Source organism: Danio rerio, chromosome 25, assembly GCF_052040795.2.
Source record: "Danio rerio strain M-AB ecotype USA chromosome 25, GRCz13ab, whole genome shotgun sequence".
Taxonomy (NCBI): Eukaryota; Metazoa; Chordata; class Actinopteri; order Cypriniformes; family Danionidae; genus Danio; species Danio rerio.
In genome coordinates, this window is record NC_141045.1 from 30,176,785 (window position 1) to 30,199,597 (window position 22,813).

General features: G+C 37.1%; 1 protein-coding gene across 4 annotated transcripts in view; it reads left to right on the plus strand.

Moving 5' to 3' along the window:
• iqub (IQ motif and ubiquitin domain containing) overlaps positions 1 to 18,047 on the plus strand; it is a 32,658-nt gene extending 14,611 nt beyond the window's left edge. For 2 of the 4 annotated variants that reach the window (XR_015526582.1, XR_015526583.1), the window contains exons 7-13: positions 1,120 to 1,295; positions 3,782 to 3,911; positions 5,454 to 5,624; positions 5,707 to 5,883; positions 9,983 to 10,231; positions 13,306 to 13,491; positions 17,671 to 18,047. Coding sequence is in view for 2 of the 4 variants with exons in the window: in XM_087312440.1 (XP_087168566.1) it covers positions 1,120 to 1,295; positions 5,454 to 5,624; positions 5,707 to 5,883; positions 9,983 to 10,231; positions 13,306 to 13,491; positions 17,671 to 17,838 (1,127 nt within the window). In the remaining 2 variants the exon portion in view is untranslated. The remainder of the gene's footprint in view (positions 1 to 1,119; positions 1,296 to 3,781; positions 3,912 to 5,453; positions 5,625 to 5,706; positions 5,884 to 9,982; positions 10,232 to 13,305; positions 13,492 to 17,670) is intronic. The other 2 variants (XM_087312440.1, XM_087312441.1) reach the window with 1 other exon arrangement.
• Positions 18,048 to 22,813: the final 4,766 nt, after the last annotated feature.

The following is a 22,813-nucleotide window of genomic DNA, read 5'->3' on the forward strand; positions in this document are numbered from 1 at the left end:
GTATAACTCTTATTTTTATCCACAATCCTACTTTCTCTCGGTTTTACCTCCCCAAAGCATCTGACAACATGTACCTTACACATAGGAAATGCGTTAGGGCTTCCCCTGCCGTAATACATCTAAACCACGGACCAGAACTTAGTAAAGCATTTTCTCTCATTATCTGCAGGGAAAGAGTTAAAAGAAATAATTTATCAATTTCACGAACATTATAAAACCAGCCATACAATTTAAGCACAAATAATGTCTTTAAATTCGGCCACATCCAGTGGCTGTCATCCTTGAACCAATCTCCATCATTGTAAGCTGCTTGCTTTTCTGTCTGTTCCATTGCTCCGTTTATTAGTTGTTTGCTCACACTTTTTTGCAGTCTGAAGCATGTAAAATGCACAATTTGTGCCACAGGTTGTCTAATCGCATATTTGCATTGCTTTCATATGTAAATCACTCGTGCGTCATCTGTGTCTGCTTACTGCACAGGCTGCAAAACAGCTTAGATTTATTTGACATGAACATTACAATTACCCTGGACAACTAATTGCATTTGTTTAAGTGTTTTAGCAGACTTGCTAATTCTCAACTCCTGTCCACAGGAGGCTTGACAAAATGAAAATATAATAAATACATATGCACAACATTACAATTCTTTACATAAAATTACTGAAGTCAAAAGCAAAGGCAGCATGATCAAACAAACTAGTAGACTATTTGTGTAAACACTGCTGTTTTGTTTTTAACAACTTTTTAAGAACACTACTAAAAATATTTAAATTACTTTGTAATTTTAGGCAAATTATAGGTAATTCTTTCCACAATTTGGCTCCCTTAACAGAGAAAACAGATGATGTCATATACCAAATGAGGTCTTACACTTTGGCACTAGAACTTTTGGGAACTATATATTTTTTATTCTCGCCAAACTAAAAGAAAAATGTTATAGGAAATCCTGTAAAAAAAAAAAAAAGCATCAATTGGAAAATATTTTTAAAATGATTACCATTTGAAAAAGGAGCATATTTTGTATTTAACTGTATATTTTTTGAGATAGAGTGTATATGACATAATGTGAGCAGTAGATATAAGTCAGTGTGATGTTCCTCATTTATCTCTGTTTGTCAGAATGGAGGATAGAGGAGGAGGAACACATCAATGTCACCTTATCTGGTGCGGAGAGAAAGGCAGCTCTGTGCGCTCTACTGGAGCAAGAGACCCAGTTCATCTCCTCCATAGAACGACACAGAATGGCAGCAGCCACGAGGAACCAGGAGAAGGCAATAAAAGCCTTTCTCAACAAGGTGTCAATGTTTGTAAATTGGTTTGTACAATGCAATTAAAGACTGAAATATTTGTAAAATAGGAATTAAAAATAGGGTAACAATTTAAAGTAGAGATCTACTAGTAAAACACAACTGTCTACATATACAGTTGAAGTCAGAATTATTAGCCCCCTTGAATTATTAGCCCCCCTGTTTATTTTTTCCCCCAATTTCTGTTTAACAGAGAGTATTTTCTCAACACATTTATAAACATAATAGTTTTAATAACTCATCTCTAATAACTGATTTATTTGATCTTTGCCATGATGACAGTAAAAAATATTGTACTAGATATTTTTCAAGACAATTCTACACAGCTTAAAGTGATATTTAAAGGCTAACCAGGTTAATTAGCGTAACTAGAAAGGTTACAGAAATTAGGCAAGCTATTATATATACAAAGTTTATATAACAATGTTATAAATATATTATATAACAAAGGTTTGTTCTGTAGACTAACAGGGAAAAATATAGCTTAAAAGGGCTAATAATTTTGACCTTAAAATGGTGTTTAAAAATTAAAACTGCTTGTATTCTATTTAAAATAAAACAAAAAACTTCTCTTCAGTAGAAAAAAATATTATCAGACATACTGTGAAAATTTTCCTGGTCTTTTAAACATAATTCGTGAAATATTTAAAAATATTCAAAGGGGGGCTATTAATTCTGACTTCAACTGTATATATTGTTTGTTAAGATAACTTAAGTTTTAGAGCAAGTTTAGACCTTATAGGGGCCATAGAACACATTCAACACAGGCTCATTGTGGACACGTACCCCTGTCTACATTTCTGGAGAGTATAAATTATGTATCCAGAAGTACCTCTGGCTGCATTTTGTCTTCAAAATGAATGCTATGGGGAAGTATGACGTTGACAACGGCTTCTGTTCCTTTTCGCACTTCAGCTGACCTCTTACCTCCATGAGGATGGTGAAAAACGATTCCAAAAACCCGGTAAAACAAAAGCAAAAAAATAAATAAATAGAAAACAGGCTGAAAATGTGGTGGACTCACGTGACCTGGGTGCGTATACGCAATGAGCTTGAGCTGAATGTATTGATACAATATGTTTAAGTTGTTCTCTGATACGGTCATACAAGATATGTGGTTTAGGCAGTGCTTAATTTATGAATTGCAAGGTCCCGGAAAAGATCGGAACGGATCTGGAATGCTACCCGAGTATGTATAGTTGTCACACATGAAAGTCGAGAGGGGAGGGGAGTGGGGATTGGGGTGATAGCGAGGCGTTGGATAGTGAAGGATTAAGAGCCAGGGCGGGGTTTAGTTGTCACAGGTGAAAGTGAAGAGGGTTGGGGAGTCGCGAAAGAAAGTGAACAGTGGACAGGGGAAGACGGCGGTTGAGGAGGGGGATCGATAAAATAAGGTGCCGGATCAGATTTCAGAGGTGCCGGATCTAGATCTAGTGTGATCCGGCATAAATTAAGCTCTAGGTTTAGGTAAGTCTAAAAACCGAGAAAGCCCATTTAAATCTCCAGATCAGGGATCACCAAACTTGTTCCTGGAGGGCCGGTGTCCCACGGATTTTAGCTCCAACCCTAATTAAACACACTTGAACATGCTAATCAAGGGCTTACTAGATATACTTGAAACATCCAGGCAGGTGTGTTAAGGCAAGTTGGAGCTAAACCCTGCTGGGACACCGGCCCTCCAGGAACAAGATTGGTGGCCCCTGATCTAGATATTTCTTCTACAATGAAGCTCAGTTTTACCTTTTTTGGAGTCATGAATATTAGTGTGCTATGCTCAAACAGCATGATGTACTCTTAAATATACCTGTGCAAAATCATACTTCACATGTCAAAAAGTATTTGAAGAAACAATTAGATGTCCTATCAAATGAATATTGTTTCAACTGAAGTCGAGAAGAGGTTCACATTAAGAGTGAATGAGCTATCTGTACACAACTAAAGGGGGTTGCACACCAAAAGTGCCATGCTGAGCTGAAACACATTTTTTAGAATTGTAAACAAAGTTTTCTATGAGGTTACACATACCGACGTTGCCATTCAGCATTTCTTGCATTGCTTAACAGTGTGTAGACAACTACGTAAAGTGCAGCATGATGCATCCAGTGTGCAACCCACTTAAATCTGCTTCTCCATTACTGTTCTTAATGCTGAATTCAGATAGCTTGATTTTAGCCCCGATTTTAGCCCCGATTGTTCTGTGCTCGAACATATGAGTGACAATCACACAGTATGAACTATCAAAGTCGCCATCTGAGAGAATCGCTGATGAGTTGTCGATGCCTGTGAGATATTTGGCGTGCTAAATACCTGGAGCCATCGGCGATTCAAATCATGTAAAGTGAAATGAGTTTTGACTGAAAATAACATCACCTACAGCCAATGAGAGGGCAACATTCACTAGCATGGGTACCTGCAGGCCAGTGGGAGGATGGGGAGAAATTAAAAGCGTTAATTTTCGGTTTATTTGGACCCAGGAAATGGAGGAAAAACTAGTGTAAATTTGACAGGAGCACCCGTGTGTGATTGACGTGTCATCTGAGCAATATCACAACCGGGTCAAAAAAGAAAAGTTGAAGAGAAATCGCTAGTTCCCTTCAAACCCAGGTGAGCAAATATGTACATTTTCTACCCCATTAAAAGCTTCTTTCTCATTATGTAGTTAATAACAATATATATGCTACGGGTTTTTGGTTGTGAGACCTAGTTTGGACAAAGTTATCGCCGATTCTCCTTCATACAGTGTGAAACTCCCTGTCGCCGATCCATCTTGTAGTGTATAAACAAAGCAGCGACAAAATGCTAGCCCAGATAGTCATGCAGTGTGAAAACATCTGTGACACGATTATTTTTGAAAATCATGCAGTCTGAACTCTGCATTAGTAGGTTATGTGTTGTGATTAAAATATAGTCTAAATATATTTTTTTACCCAACAAAAGAGACTGGCGGATGTATTTCAGGTAGTAATTTGTGTGTGTAACCCCGGGAGATGACACTCACAACAGAAGGTAGAATCCAAAAATGCAGGTTTAATCGTCGTCAGGCAAGCAAAGTTCAACAGGTATAAACGGATATGTTCAGGCAGTCCAGAATCATAATCAGTACACAGACGAGAGGTCAAAAAGGCAGGCGGCAGGCAGGGAGAACAAGAATACAAAGCTAAGTCAAAAACACAGGTAAACAAGACAGGATTAACGCGTTGTAATGTCATCTATAAAGTGAACAAGACTCAGCAAACCGAAAGGGTGAGTGAGTGGCTTATGTAGTGAATGCAATCAGTCTCTGATAGTCCACAGGTGTTGCGAGTGTAATCAATCTAGATGAGTGAGCATGGGTGTAGGCGAAGTGCATGTCTGAATATGTAGTTCAGGAAAAGGCTAAAGTGTAGTCCATGGTCTGTTGTGAGTGAGAACCAGCGATCTAGTGGAATACGATCGCTGGTAATCGTGACAGTGTGAACATGAAATTACAGGAAGAAATAAATATCTAGAAATATCACTGTAAGAGCTGAGTGATATGACACAATGCATAAATGTGTTTTAAACACATATTTAACAGTTTACATGTATCTGTTGCCTCATTACAAATATATGTTGCAAATTTCTCAATATACACATTGAAATAACAAAAGATACAATTAATCAGGCATAGATTCCTACTATTTCCTAAAGCCTGTCTAGTTTTCAAATATTAATGATCCTATGTAGAAAGCCACAGTTAGTGTTTTGTTCTGCACATTACCATTAACTAATCTTTAATTACTCATCTATACCTAAGTATTGCCAGATTTTCTTTCTGTGGCACCTTTCACGTTAGTTAACGTCTTAACTAATATGGACAAACTATAAACAATACATTAAAGTATGTATTATTCTTTGTTATTGTTAGTTAATAAAAATACAATCATTCATTGTTAGCCCCTGTGAGTTTTAGTTGTATTTTGAAAATGGCTGGTTCATAACCTTTCTTCATTGTGTCCCTTAGTGAGGTGTTTAACATAACAATTCTCTTTTAGAAATGGCAGTGTAATAAAACAATTTAAATGTCACTTCGAAAGGTTAATGATAACTAACTGATTATAATAAAGATCAAATGTCCTGACCAAGACTTTGCATTGTGTATTGATACCGTGTCTGATTTCCCCTCAGTGTGCAGAACCAAAGAAATGGCGTGCATTTGATGGAAAGGTGACGGAGATGGATACACAGTTCACCATTAAAGCCAAGGAGTTAAGAGACCTTTATAGTAGCATTACCCAGGCTCACTTCACAAAGGATGAACGTCTGGATGTGCTACTTACTCTCAAACATACTGTAAAGGTAATTTCCAGATCTTATTATATACACTTACAAATTATTAAAAGAATACATATACATATATTTGGTTTTTATTTTTAAACAGGAGCATAAATGCAAGCTAGCGCAAGAGATAGTGGACTTGGTTGACATGGAGATGGACCTGCTGATGAGGGGCATGAAAAAGAGTAACCTGGAGGGATTAAGGAAGAGAATATCCACCCTTTTTCTCCAGTACATCAAAACCCCTGAGTTCAACCCTCAAGTATCCAGACATCTGCGGGTATTTGACATAAGATGTGTTGTAGTTCCACACATTTTTGAGTCTGAGTTCAGGGCCATAGTTACATGCAAGACGAAAATCATATTTTATGGTCTTAATTCTGAAGTCTAAGACTATGTTTTCTTGGTGTTGGTCCTTGACCCCAAATCCAAGAGCATATTTTCTTATTTTTTGTTCCAAACTAAGGTTAAAGGTTCCAGTATACTTTAAAAATCAAACAACGAACTTAAATTACAACAAAATCAAAGTTTTTTTGGCAGTCGAAAACAGCTCACTAAAGCAATTGATATGACGTGCGTTATGACACAAGCAAATTTTTGAAGGAGTTCGGTGTTGAGCTACCATGTTGAGCTACCAGCTATGAATGATCTACCATTGGTCTGTGACTATTATACAATAAGTGGTTGTTCTGTAAAGGGCCGATCACACCGTTGACAAGAAAAAAAGAAGCGCTGTGTGCTAAAGACTGAATTAGCTGGGTAATGTGCAAGAGTGTTGCTGTTGATATTAATATGATTTTAATATTTAATAATATTGTGATACTCAAGATTGGTGAGTAATACAGCCCCGGATAACTCAAAACAGCAACCACATGTCTTTCCTTCATTTTCAAAAGTCTCTGTTATTGTTGACAACACAAACATATTTAGCCCCGCCTCTGCTTTCATTTCCGCGCAAAGACAAAAACGCGAGGTGCAGCAGGCGGTTAAAATGCGAGGTGCTTTGGGCACATAAGCAGTGTACAAATTGCTCTCTGCTGTTAGTAAATCATTCAGAAAAAGGCACTTCTTAACGCGCAGTGTCTTTTAAAGTTATAAACACTGTTCCATTCAGTGTTTGTTTGCAGCAAAACAACCCAGGCTCATTCTAATTACGTACCCCTATATCCATTTATGAAGAGAGCAAAATACGTCCCAAGAGTTTTTACCTGCTTTCTGGAACTGTTCTTCACCAGACTGAAACCTCGTTTTTGTGGTCCACTCTGCTCTGCGTCTCAAGTCTGCCGATGTACATAGCAAGCTACTGGACTAACTGGTAACAGGGGAAAAGCCACCCACACAGAGGTAATCGGTCAGCTGGTATGTGAGAAAAAGAACAGCATCATACCGCCCGTATCGTTCGTTTTTCTACGTATGCAGCCATACGTAGCTCTGGCTACATAACTCACGAACTCCAGAAATATATATAAGGGTACGTTTTCAGAATGAGCCTGTAATAAACCTTATTGACATTTATGTTCGTCAGAATAAACACCACACACAATGTAATGTACAAAAGAGGAAATGTTTTATTTTAAATTAAGAGCAGGGGCAACTTCAATGCGGGTACAAGGGTGAGAGATATAGACATCATATATTGCTACACGCAATTATCATGTCCATTCCTTTACACACAGTTGGTTTAACACATTACTACAGCAGTGTTTAGAATAGCACCCAACACCTCAAACTACACTGCATACAAAGTTAAGGCGTATCCCCTAACTCGACTATCTCAAATATAAAGCTCTGCCTGACTGTCTATCTTCACCTCCGGAGGGCATATTGCCCCCATGAGACAGCCAAACGGAACCCACAACTCACTACCTCGGAGCTTGCATCTCTATCCCGCACGCTTCTTTTAAAGAGGCTCATCACATGCTGTCCACAAGTGAATCCAATTCACAAGCCTATGTTGCAGCAAATACTTCTTGTTGGCACTTCTTGTTTGAAGTTTGAAATCGCATTTTTACCTCATAGCCTTTCCACTTTCCTTGATCGTCTTTTTATTAGAGATGTAGGAGCAGGAGGAAATGCCAGATTATTTAGGATCACGCTACAAAAGAACCTCTAACACCTCAAACTACACCGCACACAAAATAAAGGCATATCCCCTGTAATTTCTCCCCCTCACTCGATTTCCGCACTAATCGCCTTTTACACACATAACAGTCAAACTCAACATACAACAGACATAAACACAAATAAAGGTTTAAAAAGACTTTTCCCTCCATAGAGTCTTTGAATCCCACCCAAATAGAAAGGGATCAGCATTATCACGCAGAGTAGAAATGGGGGCACTTCAACGATCACACAGGGCCCGCTATAGGATTCGTTTATCTGCAGTCCAGAGACGGGGCCAGCATACTCAGTCCATTCATAGAATGTGAAGAGAAGGCAGGGCAGGAACTCTACGACTCACCCCAACAAATGACTTCGCAAGGCGAGAGGCTTAGGCCAAAGGATGATCAACTAAGCATTAATTATTCCACTCTACTCGATTATCTTAAATATAAAGCCCTGTCTGACTGTCTATCTTTATCTTCGGAGGGCATATTGCCCCCGAGAGACAGCCAAACGGAACCCACAGCTCACCACTTCAGAGCTTGCGTCTTTATCCCGCACGCCTCTTTTAAAAAGGCTCATCACACCCTGTTCACAGGTGAATCCAATCCACAAGCCTATGTTGCAGCCAATACTTCTTGTTGGCACTTCATGTTTGAAGTATAGAATCGCATTTTTCCCCATAGCCTTTCCACTCCCCTCGATCGTCTTTTGGCTGGAGATGTAGGAGCAGGAGGAAATGCCCGATATTTTAGAATCACACCACAAAAGAAGCGGTATGACAAATGTTCATAAATACATCAGTTACAGCCGCAACATGGCTACCAAAGCGAGCAAAGAGATCCATAAATATAAAAATAAAATTTCCATTAATAAGAATTTTATTACATTCATAACAATGTTATTTGAAACCTTAAAAAAGTGCAAATTTTCACGAACGATGGTCTCTTATTATAACCAACGCATGATAGTCCCACAATATATTTTAAATTCTAATTGCTGAGACTTTCCTGTGAGGAAAATCTAGTGACAAGGAGTTTGCTATTTACAGCACGTCTGGTATAATGTTAATGTTTTTTTCTTGCTGTTTGCTGTTTTTTTTAAACATTATTTATTACACAGACACCTGAGGAAATCTGGAGGCTAATGCATTTTCGAACTAAAAAAAATTGCAGTGTTTTGTAAGAAGTCTAAATACAGTACAAAACTACTTTTCGAATGAGTGATCTGTTAAATGTCACTGTGCTTGGAACTGACAACTCCAGATTACAAATGAGCTAGTGATGACACATGATTTTCAGGGTAATATTGTCATCCTTACCCCTTCACTAGAGCCAAGGAGAAGCATAGGGATATAACATAGAACTGGGATTGGACCTATATTTTATGGTGTTGAACTTGGTTTTTAAGTTTTCATACACTATTGAACCCAATTTACACCACACAGACATGCAAAAAAAGGAAAAATTAACTAGGTATCAGAGCTTCACTTCTTAAATACTACATGGAGGAGCTGGTGAGCACCTATATAGTATGCTTAGTCAGGGAAAATGAGCTCTGACTGATGCCAGTAGACAAAGGCTTAAAAAAAAACAGACAAAGTGTCTGTTGGTATCTGTTGGTGTGATGTGAATTGGTCTTAGGTCAAAAGCTATTAGACAATTTTTTTCAGCACAGGACTTAATTTAAGACCTGTGTTTTGACTTAATCACTAAGATAAAGTTCAACTTGTACTGCAAAGTCAACAAGAGATCAGCTACTACACTATAAAACCTGATAAGTTAACTCAAATGTTTTGCCGCAATCGGTTTCCTCAAACTGTTTATGTTTTGACACAAAATGGTTTGAGTGCTGTAAACTTAAATGTGCATATATATTAAGTTATATACGCATGAATTGTGTTGATATCGTCAAATATTCGGTATGAGTTCAGTCAATACAAACAAAATCCAGACAATTACATAGCTACTCAAATGGTTTGGTATTGCTTCTAGCATTAGTTAACACAAAAAATTTAATTAATTAATTAATTCATAACTCATTAGGTTTGAGTTTTGCTTAATTTAATCAGTTTATGAGTTAGCATAACTCTTTTACATTAAGTCAAAGTAACTTTTTAAAATTATTATTTCATTTTGTGATTTTCACTGTTAATGTTTACATTGTAAATATACTATCACTTTCGGTTTTGAAGACACTGAAATACAGCTTAGCAAGTTATGATTGGTCATTTCACTCTTTGAAATCTACTCCATAATTTACCCTGCTCTCCACAGGTGCCTCGGGATCCTGCTGACTTGAAAAAGAACATCTATTTATGTCGTGGCTGTAATGAGTATCAGTCATCCACTAATTTTTCTCTAAAGACTAATGAATCGGCCGTCGGCATCTGTCGTCGATGTATGGAATTAGACAATGAAGCCCGTCGAAGAGAAGACTTCTCTCTTTATAAGAACATCCTGAGGTGCCTGCGTGACACTGAAGCCGAGAGCAGCCCTGGTGCCAAAGTCACTTACCTTCTCCAGGTAAAGTTTATGCATGTGGTGGTGAATCATTGAGATTGTCTGGAAAAAGGCATGGTGGTTGCAACACTACTACACTAAATAGGCCCACACGGAATCTGTTTAGCCCATTATTGAGTCTATTTATTGACTTCTGTTTTAATTAATTCCAGTAATATTGTTGACAAATATGAACATGTTCATATGATTTATTTATCTTTTAGTAGATATATTATATAAGAGACTTTCTTTGTTTACCAAATAAGTGGCTCTAGAATTTGCATTGTAAACATTAAATAAAAGTTTAAAAGGATATATTTTTTTTATTTAATATATTAAGTTTTTAATTATTATATTCCCAAAATCATGCCACATTAATCTGTCTGGCCCTATTTTGAAAGCAATAATTTCCAAGGAGCAGTAATACGTTTATGTTTTGCTGGCTTAAATTTGCCTACATTTTTAAATATCCAGACATCTACTGGTGTGGAAGTGTTATGTTTTTGGTTATGAAAGAAATATATCACCCCAAAATGAAAATGATCCCATAACTTTCTCACCCTCAAGTAGGGCTGGGTCGATAAACACTACTATATAGAATCGCAATCAAATTTTTGTCAATAACAATGATAAAATATATATCTATATTGATTTAAGAGCAACTCACACTGCAGCAATGTGCAACAATGGGAATTTAAAATTGTGTTTCTGTAATGTGAAGTGGACGCTGACAAGGAAGTACGGGTCCAAATGCAGGTTTTATTTAACAGAGAATGGTCAGGCAAGCAACGGTCAACACAGGGGCAAACAGATGTATACAGGCAATCCAGAGTCTTAGTCATAAAACAGGCGGATAATCAAAAAAGGCAGGCAGCAGGCAACGTAAACAAACAAAACAACAAAGCTTAGGTCTAACACGGCAAGGCAAGGAAACCGCGTCGTAATGTTCTTAAACATAACAAGACTCAGCCCTGAGATGTGTGTGTGTGTGCTGTATTTTAAGTCCATCTAATCAGTCTTTAAGCACTTCCTAGCTGTGTGAGTGTAATCAATTGTGATCTGGAACAGATGTGTGTGTGTGTGTGCAGGCCTGGATTGGCTAATCGGGAGGACCGGGAGAATTCCCAGAGGGCCGGTCTGTTTTTTGGCCGCAAGGGCCGGTGTTCCTAGCTGCTTGCACTCTCAGCAGTCACACTTTTTTCATTTATTTATTTATTTGACCATAGCTTCACTCTTTTTATTCATTATTTTGCCACAGCGCTGCTCTTCTTATTTATTTTCTCGCAGTCCAGTGAGCAAAATGCAGCCCGCAGGTTAACTAACGTTAATGATGATGATGTAACTATCGACCCCAAACAGCGGCACCTTAGTGAATATGCGAATATGAATAATTAATATTAATGAATAATACATCTGCTCAATGAAAATCAGATGATTCACTACATTAATAAATCTGACATAACTTGATCAGAAATCTAAAAAGGGGAGAACAAGATTAAGCCATCAAAAGAAAGTAATGCTTTTTCTTAAGAGTCACAAGTCATTACTTAATTTTTATTCCCACTGTAATAGCGCCACTGTGGTCCAGTGGTAAGCACATTACGTCATTACACCCGTGTTCGAATCTCACCTGAATAACTTTTTTTTTCTTTTTCATTTTTATTGTTAAGACATATAATACTGTTAGGGCTGTTGAACAGTTGAATTTCTAAAGCAGCTGTTTTCTTGAAAAAGACGTGATAGTGTCGTTAGAAACTGAATTGGAATTAGTCATGAACTGAGGTGGGCCGGTCTGTCTTGAAACTCCAGGGCTGAAATTGAGTCCCACTCCGGCCCTGTGTGTGTGTGGTGCATGACTGGAACTTGTGGTCCATATACAAGCAGATTTGTAGTCTGCACAGGCTGAATCGCTGGTGACTGTGACAGTTGATGTTAGAGATGTACCAAATTTTTGGCCGCTGAAAATTTATTATCTGAAAATATGTTATGCCATTTAATGGACCCTCTAATTTTTGTGGCTTCAATCATTGTTGGGGTACTCTTTTAAATCTGGAAGCATTAACAACTTATATTGATTCGATATATATATATATATATATATATATATATATATATATATATATATATATATATATATATATATATATATATATATATCGTTATCATTCAATATGGAAAATATTTATCGAGATGGCATTTTTTGCCATATCGCCCAGCCCAATCCTCAAGCCATCTTTGGTGTATATGACTTTTTTGTCACATGAACAAAGTAGTAGTTTTACATTTTGGCTCTTCAATGCTGTGCAATGCTGTCGGATAATGTTTTTTTGTTTTTTTTTTCGAAAAGTGCACAAATCTGTATGTTAAACCAACCCATATGCAGCCAGGGCACTAGCGAAGGTGTTATGAAGCGGATCGATGAGGTTTTTCAACAAAAATATTTCAAAATGTTCAATTATAAGCTCCAATCACTGATTTCCCACAGCAGGCAAATGCACTTAATGCATGCCTAACATATACGACATGTGACGGAAGATACATTCATAGCAGAAGCTCCAGGAATAGACCCGTCTCACTTAATCACTTACCACACAGATGTTTACCACAAAAGATGCTGACAAACAAGAAAACTAGTTAGCTTGACATTACTGTATGCTGTTATACTGTAGATTACAATGCTATGTACATGTGTCTACCTGTTTTACATCATGTGTCCTATACGTCAGTCACATATAACATACATTCATACATTCCACTCAAAGTCTGGGATTGGAGCTTATCATGCCTGAATTATTTTGACAACAGATGTATACATTTTTAGAAGCTTCAAAATAAAAGCCACTATCCAAACATTTTTGTCTAAATTTGTACATTATACATGTTCGTAATTTTTTTTTTGGATGATCTATTACTTTAATATCGAAGCTGCAAACAAGTTTTTCTGAGTTATTGAAATGACTACAGTTCATCTAATGTGACTACATAATTTTATACAATTTTTTTTATAAAATAGCTTAGTCCTCCTTTTAGAAGAATAGATTAAGATGTAGGGAATGTCAAGATCATGCTGTGTTCAAGACATTTCATGTCCTTGTTAGGACCAGGACCTTCGGTACCTTGTGGATGTCCTGTGGGGGGCTCAGTCGGCTTTGAGCGGCTGGAAAGATCTTCATGATTTACAGTTCGTGCGCTGGGAGAAGCATTTGGACTGGAGTCCATGGAACTGCATCCTCCTTACAAAGGATGAGGCGGCTGCACACCTCAATCTGGAGAACATTGAGAAGGTACTAGAGCCACAGCTGCTCTTCATTTTTTATATATTTTTTACACCAACACAATTGATTAAACATCAGCGTACATCTCTGAGAATGATAAAGTATATAACACAAGGCTGCATCCCAAATCGCGTACTTATGCACTATTCTACGCCATATTTAAGTATAAATAGTGTAAGTAGTGTGTTTACACTGAAAACTCTAAAAATAATAAGTGCACTTTAATTACCCGGATGATGCACTCATTCAGCCGCTAAAATGTAGTGTATTGATGGACACTTTTATGCACTCAACAACCGCAGGTTTGCTTACGTAGCGGAAAGGACGGAGCTATCGGACGCACATGTTGAATAGCTTTATTTATTTTGGATGGTGAAAGCAAAATTCTCCTACGAGAGTGATTATAGCGCCTCCCGATGGTGAATGCGGCAATACTCACGGCAGGTATTATTTGATAATTCAGTCGTTTATTTCACTGATTTGGCAACCGTCAAACGTCATCAGGGAAACAGTTTAAATATCCGCTTAGTAAAAAAAAACATTAGTGTGCCATTTGGGATGACACTACATACATATACTATCCTGTTGAGTGTGTAAGTGCATAAGTACATAGTGCATGAGTGCATAGTATATAGTGTGCCATTTGGGACACAGCTACACACTCACCAGTGACTTTGATAGGTACACCTTTTTAGTACTGTCTTGGGCCTCTTACCACTTTGATCCTTCAAGCTGGTGGAAACATTTTGGGATTCTAGTCATGCTACACTGAAAAAACTTAAACCGTGTCTATGATTCAAAGTACATTTGAATTATTCATTATAGTTTCTGGTTTTACTCAGGTTTATTATAAGCAAAGACAACAACAACAACAATAACAACAAAACAAACACTCTATGTTTTCTTCTTTGTACTAAAGTAAAAAAAAAATATTTAGTGTCTCTTTATTAAACTGAATTTTAAATTTGTGTGAATTTTTTTCTTGACCACAATAAACATTTTAGTTTTAGCTTAAATACAGTTTTAAAGTTTGAACCAAAGTTAAGCAGTTTTTTTAAAGCTGCTTCAAAGTGTAAACTCTTTCAGTGTATGAGCATCTAAAATGGGTTTGTACAGTATATTTGGAAGGAAAAAAAGGAATTTCAAATCTGCTTTAAGAGTTTAAAAACTTTAGAAAATCAATCAAGATTTCTTGACTAAAACTACATAACTGGTTTTAGAGGATAATTCCATTTTGCTGTGTAAACAAAAAAAGCTGTCAATGTTTTAATATGCATTAATTTATAAAGGTTCCTTTCATACACTCAGCGCAGAAAGGTGTAAGATTTGTTGCTATTTTCAGACCAGTGCAATCCTAATTTTCATATTTTGCACCATGTTGTTTAAATGGCAAATCCATTTGCGTCACTTTGTGTACTCATGGGAGTGCTGGTCTAACAAGTGTTAAGGCGCATTGTTGGTGCGTTGCTATTTTGAGGAACTGAAATAGACTGCGCTATTGACCATCTAAAAGCTGGTCTAAAGTCCAGCGCAAAGTGCGTTAGTTATGCACCTATGTGGGTCCAAACACTTACATATTGCTTAATACACGTATGATGTACAGCAATTCACAAATATCTTTTCATATGAAAAATAATTTAAATGTTTTTTTTTTAACATTAAAATACACCTATATCGGCTCGGCTCAATTGGCATTTCTGTGTGGAGTTTGGATTTTCTCCCTGTGTTCGCGTGGGTTTCCTCCGGGTGCTCCATTTTCCCGCACAGTCCAAAGACATGTGGTACAGGTGAATTGGGTAGGCTAAAATTGTCTGTAGTGTATGAGTGTGTGCATGAATGAGTGTGTGGGTGTTTCCCAGAGATGGGAAGGGCATCCGCTGCGTAAAAACATGCTGGATACGTTCATTCAGCTGTGGCGACCCCGGATTAAAAAAGCGACTAAGCCGACAAGAAAATGAATAAATGAATACTGCTACACAACCTCCATGGTTTCCTTATCTCGGTGGGGCTTTTTCAGCTTCACAATTTGCATTTGTATACTGTTATTATTATTATCAGCAGTATTATTTACTATATGCATATTTATATATGGTTTAATAAAACACGTTTAGATTTGTCCACCTGTCGGGTTTTGGAGACATGTGCTTCACTGTATGGGGCAAAAGAACAGGACGTGTGCTTAGATATAACTCAGTTTTTTGATCACTCTTCATTATTATTGTTCACTTATTCATTTGCTGGAAATGAGAACTGAATTGAGTTTTGAAACAAATCTTTGCGTTTAACAAACAAAATTAAATATGTAAGCTAATGGATGTCTTGAGTGGAGTGCATACAAAACTATTTCTTTATCCACAAAAAAATACTGCCTTAACTTAGCCTTATCCACAAAACAATACTGCCCTAAAACAATACTGCCTATGGGTGCACCTATTCATTGTACATATCGCTGTCAACACTGCCAATTTTACATTGTCCTGTTTTTTGGTAGTATGCTGTTGTATTTTGCACTGTTGTTGTATTTGCACTGTCTGTATTTTGCACTGTCGTTGTATTTTGCACTGTCTGTATTTTGCACTGTCGTTGTACTTGTACTGTCTGTATTTTTAAGGTCTGGAGCCAGCATCTAAGCTTTTCACTCATCATAGCACATGTGCTGCTGATGATGTGACAATAAAAGTGAGTTGATTTGGATTTGACAAAAGTAAAGGAGTAAAAGTAAAGTTAAGATAAAGTAAAGAATGAAGGTGGCTTTTCCTCGCACTGCAAAGGGGCTGTTTAGGTGTTTTCTTGCTAGTGAAGCATTCAGTTATTGCACATCATGTAAATATGCAAATGGGGGCTACGCAACTGAATGGGAGATAAGACTCTGATTGTTTTAATGCATGTTATGCTCGAAACGCACTCATAACTCATTAAGAGAATAAGCAAAACCCTGTTAGAAGATGCGCCATGGCACAAACCATATATTTTTTTCATTTATAGTAAAAGATTTTTAATCTAAGAAATTAGCTATGTTTCTATCCACCTATTTTTATGCGCACTTTGCATATGCGCATAAAAAAATGGTTGATGAAAACGCCACAACGTGCATAAATTTTGAAAATGTGCATAAAAAAAACGTATGTGCATACCTGAGTAGAATAAACTTTTTATTCGATACTGCGCATAAACTTCGATGGAAACACTTTTACCGAACAAATTTAAGTTTGTGCATTAAAAATGGTCATGTGATTTTGTGACAAGAGATCATGTGATGATGACAATGTGTGTAAATGGACAAATCAGCAGGCTGAGCACACTGTAAACCATCTGAAACATTGTTTTAGTCATTCTAAAACGTCTTACCGTTTAAGTATTAGTGTTATATTATTAAGTACCTCCAGAATCAAGAATGTCTGTGCTCCGCGTCTCACGCCTTCAAACGCCACCGCGCGTTCACTGCGTGTCAGAATTGCCTTCTGAGGCGTAAGTCATTTATTAGATGAAGAAAAGATTGAAAAGCAGCTTCTCCTACTGCAGCAAATTCAGTTTTTACTTGTTGATATTTGGTGCCAGTTAATCAGGAAGTGACGATTTTGTTCGTTGGATGGAAACGCAGCTTTATTTGCACGTCTTTTACGCGATAATTTCACTTGCAGGCGTAATAAGTATTGCGCATAAAGTTCATTCACATTTTTGAATGGAAACATAGCTATTGATGACAAAAATCTTAACATTGGCATATAAAATCAATTATAGGACTATGCAAATATTCGCAGGTAGTTGTCATGTTTTGTCACAGTAGGTAATTGTGACAGCAATGTGGCCACTGGTTACTTAATGTGTTTTTGTCTGATCTGATGTTTATTGAAAAGCATTTTGTTGTTTCTAATACCCTAAAAACAAGAAAAGCTTTTGATTAAAAAATCTGAAGGAACAAAAATAGAACACTAATAAACCTAATACCTAATAAAGTGGCTGGTGAGTGTATAAATATTATTACACTGAACCAAATACTGAAACTAAGCTAATAATTATAGATGTAACCAGGAGATTGTAATCATTTACAGAATAAAATGATGCATAATAAAGATTTTGTAAAATTTTTATTTCTAAATCTAGACTATGCACCTGGTATTCTTGTGGAGATGATGTTTACATCTATTGCAAACCATACTAAGTGCTGCATGCTGTTATCACTTGCAGGCATATGATCTGGTGGTTATTCGCAACGTCAAGCAGAAACATACATTGGCCAGGAAGTACTTTTCCCAGATACCTGCGATGGCTGAATGTCTGCATGGTGCGGAGATTCAACCTGCTGCCCTCAGCAACCTGCTGGTCTCCAAGCCCATCACCGAGGCCACCAAGTAGACTTGCTAAGAGGCTACCCAGAATCCTGTGTGCTTTCTCAAGGACGTTTGAAGCTTCAAGACATCAGGACAGTATCTAAAATTCAAAACTTCTTAAAATGTTCAAAAGCATTTGTTGAATTTGAAGATATTTTCTATTTTATTCTTAACCAGGAGTTACAGAGCTGTGTAATTGGGTCTATTCATTAAAATAGTTTCTTTCTCTCTTTATGTTTGTTTATTTTCATTTAAGTAAATAGCATCAACATGACAATCTTGTGAAAAATGCAGCATGTTCTAAAAATATTGCGCAAATTAGGCTTTATATAAAAAAACTAGGATTACACAAACATAAGAAGTAGATTATCCCTGTAGTATTGCTGCGTAAAGCCACACAGGAATGTATTAAAGCGTTATTTCCGGGAACAATTCTACTGTCTAAAATAAGCACAAGTTTAAGAGGTTTTAATGAGGTCTTGCAAATGATATATAGCCTGGATCTAATCATGAAGGTGAGCAGTCTAAGATCAGTAATTATAAGGAAAAGGTCAAAAACCTCCTCCTGTGTATCCTTTTGAACAAATGTAAATGAAACTTCCAGCACCACAGGACTAACGGCTTAAAGGAATGACTGTAGACTGCTGATATGGCGATGAACGGATTGATATTTATTTCTGTTCTTCCATCTTCCAAGTTAAAAGGTGAGCTTAATGGGTTTTATTACAGATTTGGCTAACCGTGTTTGTGCAAAAATTAAGTAGCTATATATGTATTTATGTCTGTGTGTGTATGTCAAGAATGGATGTTGTTGAATAGTTTTAGGACGACATTGATGAAAGGTTTTGATCCACTTTAAATTTTGACTGTTGTATACACTCACCGGCCACTTTATTAGGTACACTTGTTCAGCTGCTCACACATTTCTAATCAGCCAATCCCATGGCAGCAACTGAATGCATTTAGGAATGTAGACATGGTCAAGACGATCTGCTGCAGTTTAAACCGAGCATCAGAATCGGGAAGAAAGGTAATTTAAGTGACATTGAATGTGGCACGGTTGTATTTCAGAAACTGCTGATCTACTGGGATTTTCATGCTGCACGCACAGCCATCTCTAGGATTTACAGGGTCCGAAAAGGAGAAAATTTCCTGTGAGCAGCAGATCTGTGGGTGCAAATACCTTGTTGATGCCAGAGGACAGAGGAGAATGGCCAGACTAGTTGATCTGAGAAAGGCAACAGTAACTCAAATAATCACTTGTTACAACTGAGGTATGCAGAAGAGCAAATCTGAATGCACAACATCAGCAGTTCAGGCTGGTGGTGTTAGTGTAATGGTGTGGGGGGTATTTTCTTGGCACACATTGAACCCATTAGTACAAATTGAGCATTGTTACAATGCCACAACCTACCTGAGTATTGTTGCTGACCATGTCTATCCCTTAATGACCACAGTTTACCCATCTTCTGATGGATACTTCCTGCAGGATAACGCGCCATGTCATAAAGGCCAAATCATTTCAGACTGGTTTCTGGCTTCAGTTCACTGAACTCAAATGACCTCCACAATCACCAGTTCTCAATCAAACCAATCCAGCATCCAGCGTTGGGATGTGGTTCACATTATGCAGCTGACAAATCTGCTGCAACTGCGTGATGCTATCATGTCAATATGGACCAAAATCTCTAAAGAATGTTTCCAGTACCTTGATGAATCTATGCCACAAAGGATTAAATAAGTTCTTAAACCAAAATGGCATCCGACACGGTACTAGTAATAAAGTGGCCGGTAAGTGTATTTCATTAGTTAGCATATAAATTTCTGAACATCATTTATAAATCATAGTTCAACATTTATGTCTAATGCATAAATTAAAATCCAAACACTAGTTAATGTACTGTGAGTTAACAATGATCAACTTTATTCCCATTAACATTATAAAGATGAATAAATACTGTAATAAATGTATTTTTCATTGTTTATGTTTTTTTAAATACACTAATATAGTCCTATTGTAAAGTGTTACCAATATAATACTGATATATTATATAAATATATAACAAAGAAAGCACTTATTACAGTATATCTGGGGAGTTTTCATAGCGCTTCCCTTTTTCCACATTTTTTTTATTCCAAAAAGCCTTTTAAACTTTTACACACAACACCCTATAATGACAATGTGAAAAAAAGATTTTTTGAAATTGTTGCAAATTTATTAAAAATAAAAAAATAAAAACCCTGAAAAATAAAATGTACATAAGTATTCATAGCTATTGCTCAATACTTTGTTGATGCACTTTTGGCAGCAATTACAGCCTCAAGTCTTTTTGAATATCAAGCCACAAGCTTGGCACACCTGTCTTTGGGAATTATCCTTATTCCTCTATGCAGTACCTACTGTATCATTTTCAAATCTCTGCAGAGATGTTCAATAGGGTTTAAGTCTGGGCTCTGGCTGAGCCACTCAAGGACATTCACCGAGTTGTTGTGAAGCCACTCCATTGATATTTTGGTGTTGTGCTTTGGTCCTGCTGGAAGATGAACCGTCGCCCCAGTCTTAGGTCAAGAGCACTCTGAGGCAGGTTTTCATTCAGGAAGTCTCTGTAAATTGCTGCATTCATCTTTCTTAAGATTCCCCTCTCTCCACAGAAGAACGCTGAAGCTCAGACAGAGTGACCCATTCTCGCCTGATCACTTATGTCTAGGTCAGACTGCGTGATTTTAGCCCCGATTTTGGCTCTGAGAGAATCGCCGATGAGTCACTGATACCTGTGAGATATTTGGTGAGCTAAATATCTAGAGCTGACGGCGATTCAAATCATGCTGTGTGAAATGAGTTTTGACTGACAATAACATCGGCGATCGCCTACAGCTAATGAGAGAGCAGCATTCACTTGTGTGTGTGTGTGTGTGTGTGTGTGTGTATACCTGCTGCAGGCCAGCGGGAGGTTGGGGGAGAAGTTAAAAGCGCTCATTTTCGGTTTATTTGGACCCACAAAATGGAGGAAAAACTAGTGGAGGTTTGACAGGACTCAGGAGCAACTGTGTCTGTTGACGTTTCATACAGAAAGAAATTAGTTTATTATCAACTTAAGTTGAGGAGAAATGGCTAATTCCCTTTAAACCCAGGTGAGCAAATATACATTTTTTACCCCATTAAAGGCTTCTTTCTCATTATGTAGTTAATAACAAAAGATATACTACGTGTTTTGGCTGTGAGGCATAGTTTGGATGAAGTTGTCGGCGATTCTTTCTATTGTGAAGTCATGCAATATGAAAGTCCCTGTCACCGATCCATCTTGCAGTGTAAACAAAGCAGTGATGAAACACAAGTTCAGATAGTCATTGTAGGGATAGTTTACAGTTTAACCCAAAGAATGACCAGACTGGTAGATGAAGAAGAGCCGGAGTCAGAGATTTAAATAATTAAATCAAGTTTACTGAAGATAGTTTGCAGTTTCATTCGTAGAAGACAGCTTCAACACTCGCAATGAGTTCCTAGGCAGCTCTGCTCACAATCACCAATCAATAACAATTATACTCTCACATAACGTCATTAACTGCGTCATACATATAGGTGTTCTAACCTGATTGGTTAAAACACAGATAGACTAGGAAAATTTCCATGTGGGGTTTGTGCGTATATTCTGAACAATATCTTAAGCATAAAAGTCAGACATCCCTTAGACTGATTAGAGCTGACTCCAGACCTGTGAAACGGATCAACAATCAAATAAAACACACACACTTAAAGTACAATCTGTTTCTTATCCAAGGCTGAGTGTACTCTCAGCCGTCTTTATCAAAACTGGTTAAAAACTGGTATAATATACATTCAGGCAGTTATAATTCCTTACTACACAAAGTCTATCTTGAATAAAAGTAGAATCACTTTAGACATTTTAGATAGTATTACTCGTAGAAATAACTCTAGAAACAGTTGCTTCCAGTCCTCAACCCTCAGTTCCACTCAAGGTCTCCGTGACCTCTGACCTAGTTGGGTGGCTTCTGAAAATAGTTATAAAAAGACAGGAAAATGCACTGAACATTCTTATATTGAGCAATGTGTTAACTTATTCATTAATTAAAATCAATTCACAGTTAAATACTGAGAAACAGGATGATGAAAAGGATAAACGGTGGTCCATGATGAGACATCCGAATCCTTCATCATGCAGTGTGAAAACATCTGTGACATGACTACTTTGAAAATCATGCAGTCTGAATTCGGAACATATTAAACTTTCTGATGGAGGCCACTGTGCTCAGTGGAACTTTCAGAGCAGCAGAAATTTTTCTGTAACCTCCCCCAGCCTTGTGCCACAAGACAATCCTGTCTCGGAGGTCTACAGACAATTCCTTTGTCTTCATCCTTGGTTTGTGCTTTGACATGCACTTTCAACCTTATATAAACAGGTGTGTGCCTTTTCAAATCATGTTCAATCAACTAAATTTACCACATGTGAACTCCAATTAATCTGCTGAAACATCTCAAGAATGATTAGTGGAAACAGAAAGTACCTGAGCTTAATTTAGAGCTTCAAAGCAAAAGCTGAATACTTATGTACTTGTGATTTTTTTTTTATTATTTTTTATGTTTAATAAATTTGCAACAATTTAAAAAAAGCTTTTTTTCACATTGTCATTATAGGGTGTTGTGTGTAGAATTTTCAAAAAATAAAATAACTGAATCCATTTTGGAATAAGGCTGTAACACAAAAAAAAAAATGTGGAAAAGTGAAGCGCTGTGACAACTTTCCGTATGCACTGTATAGACTTTGTAACCAATCCCAAATTAAATAACAGTAATGCTTAAAGGCATTATTTCAGACAAAAGTCTGAGATTGTTAGGATTTTATTCAATCTCTTCAAAGTAGTCTGTAAATGGGAAAAAGTAAGTCAAAGGTAAGTTCTGTTATTTTTTCCCACTAGTATTGTGCAATCTTAAGCAATCTTTGGACACTGTAAAATGCTTTGATCTTTATAATGCTCATATT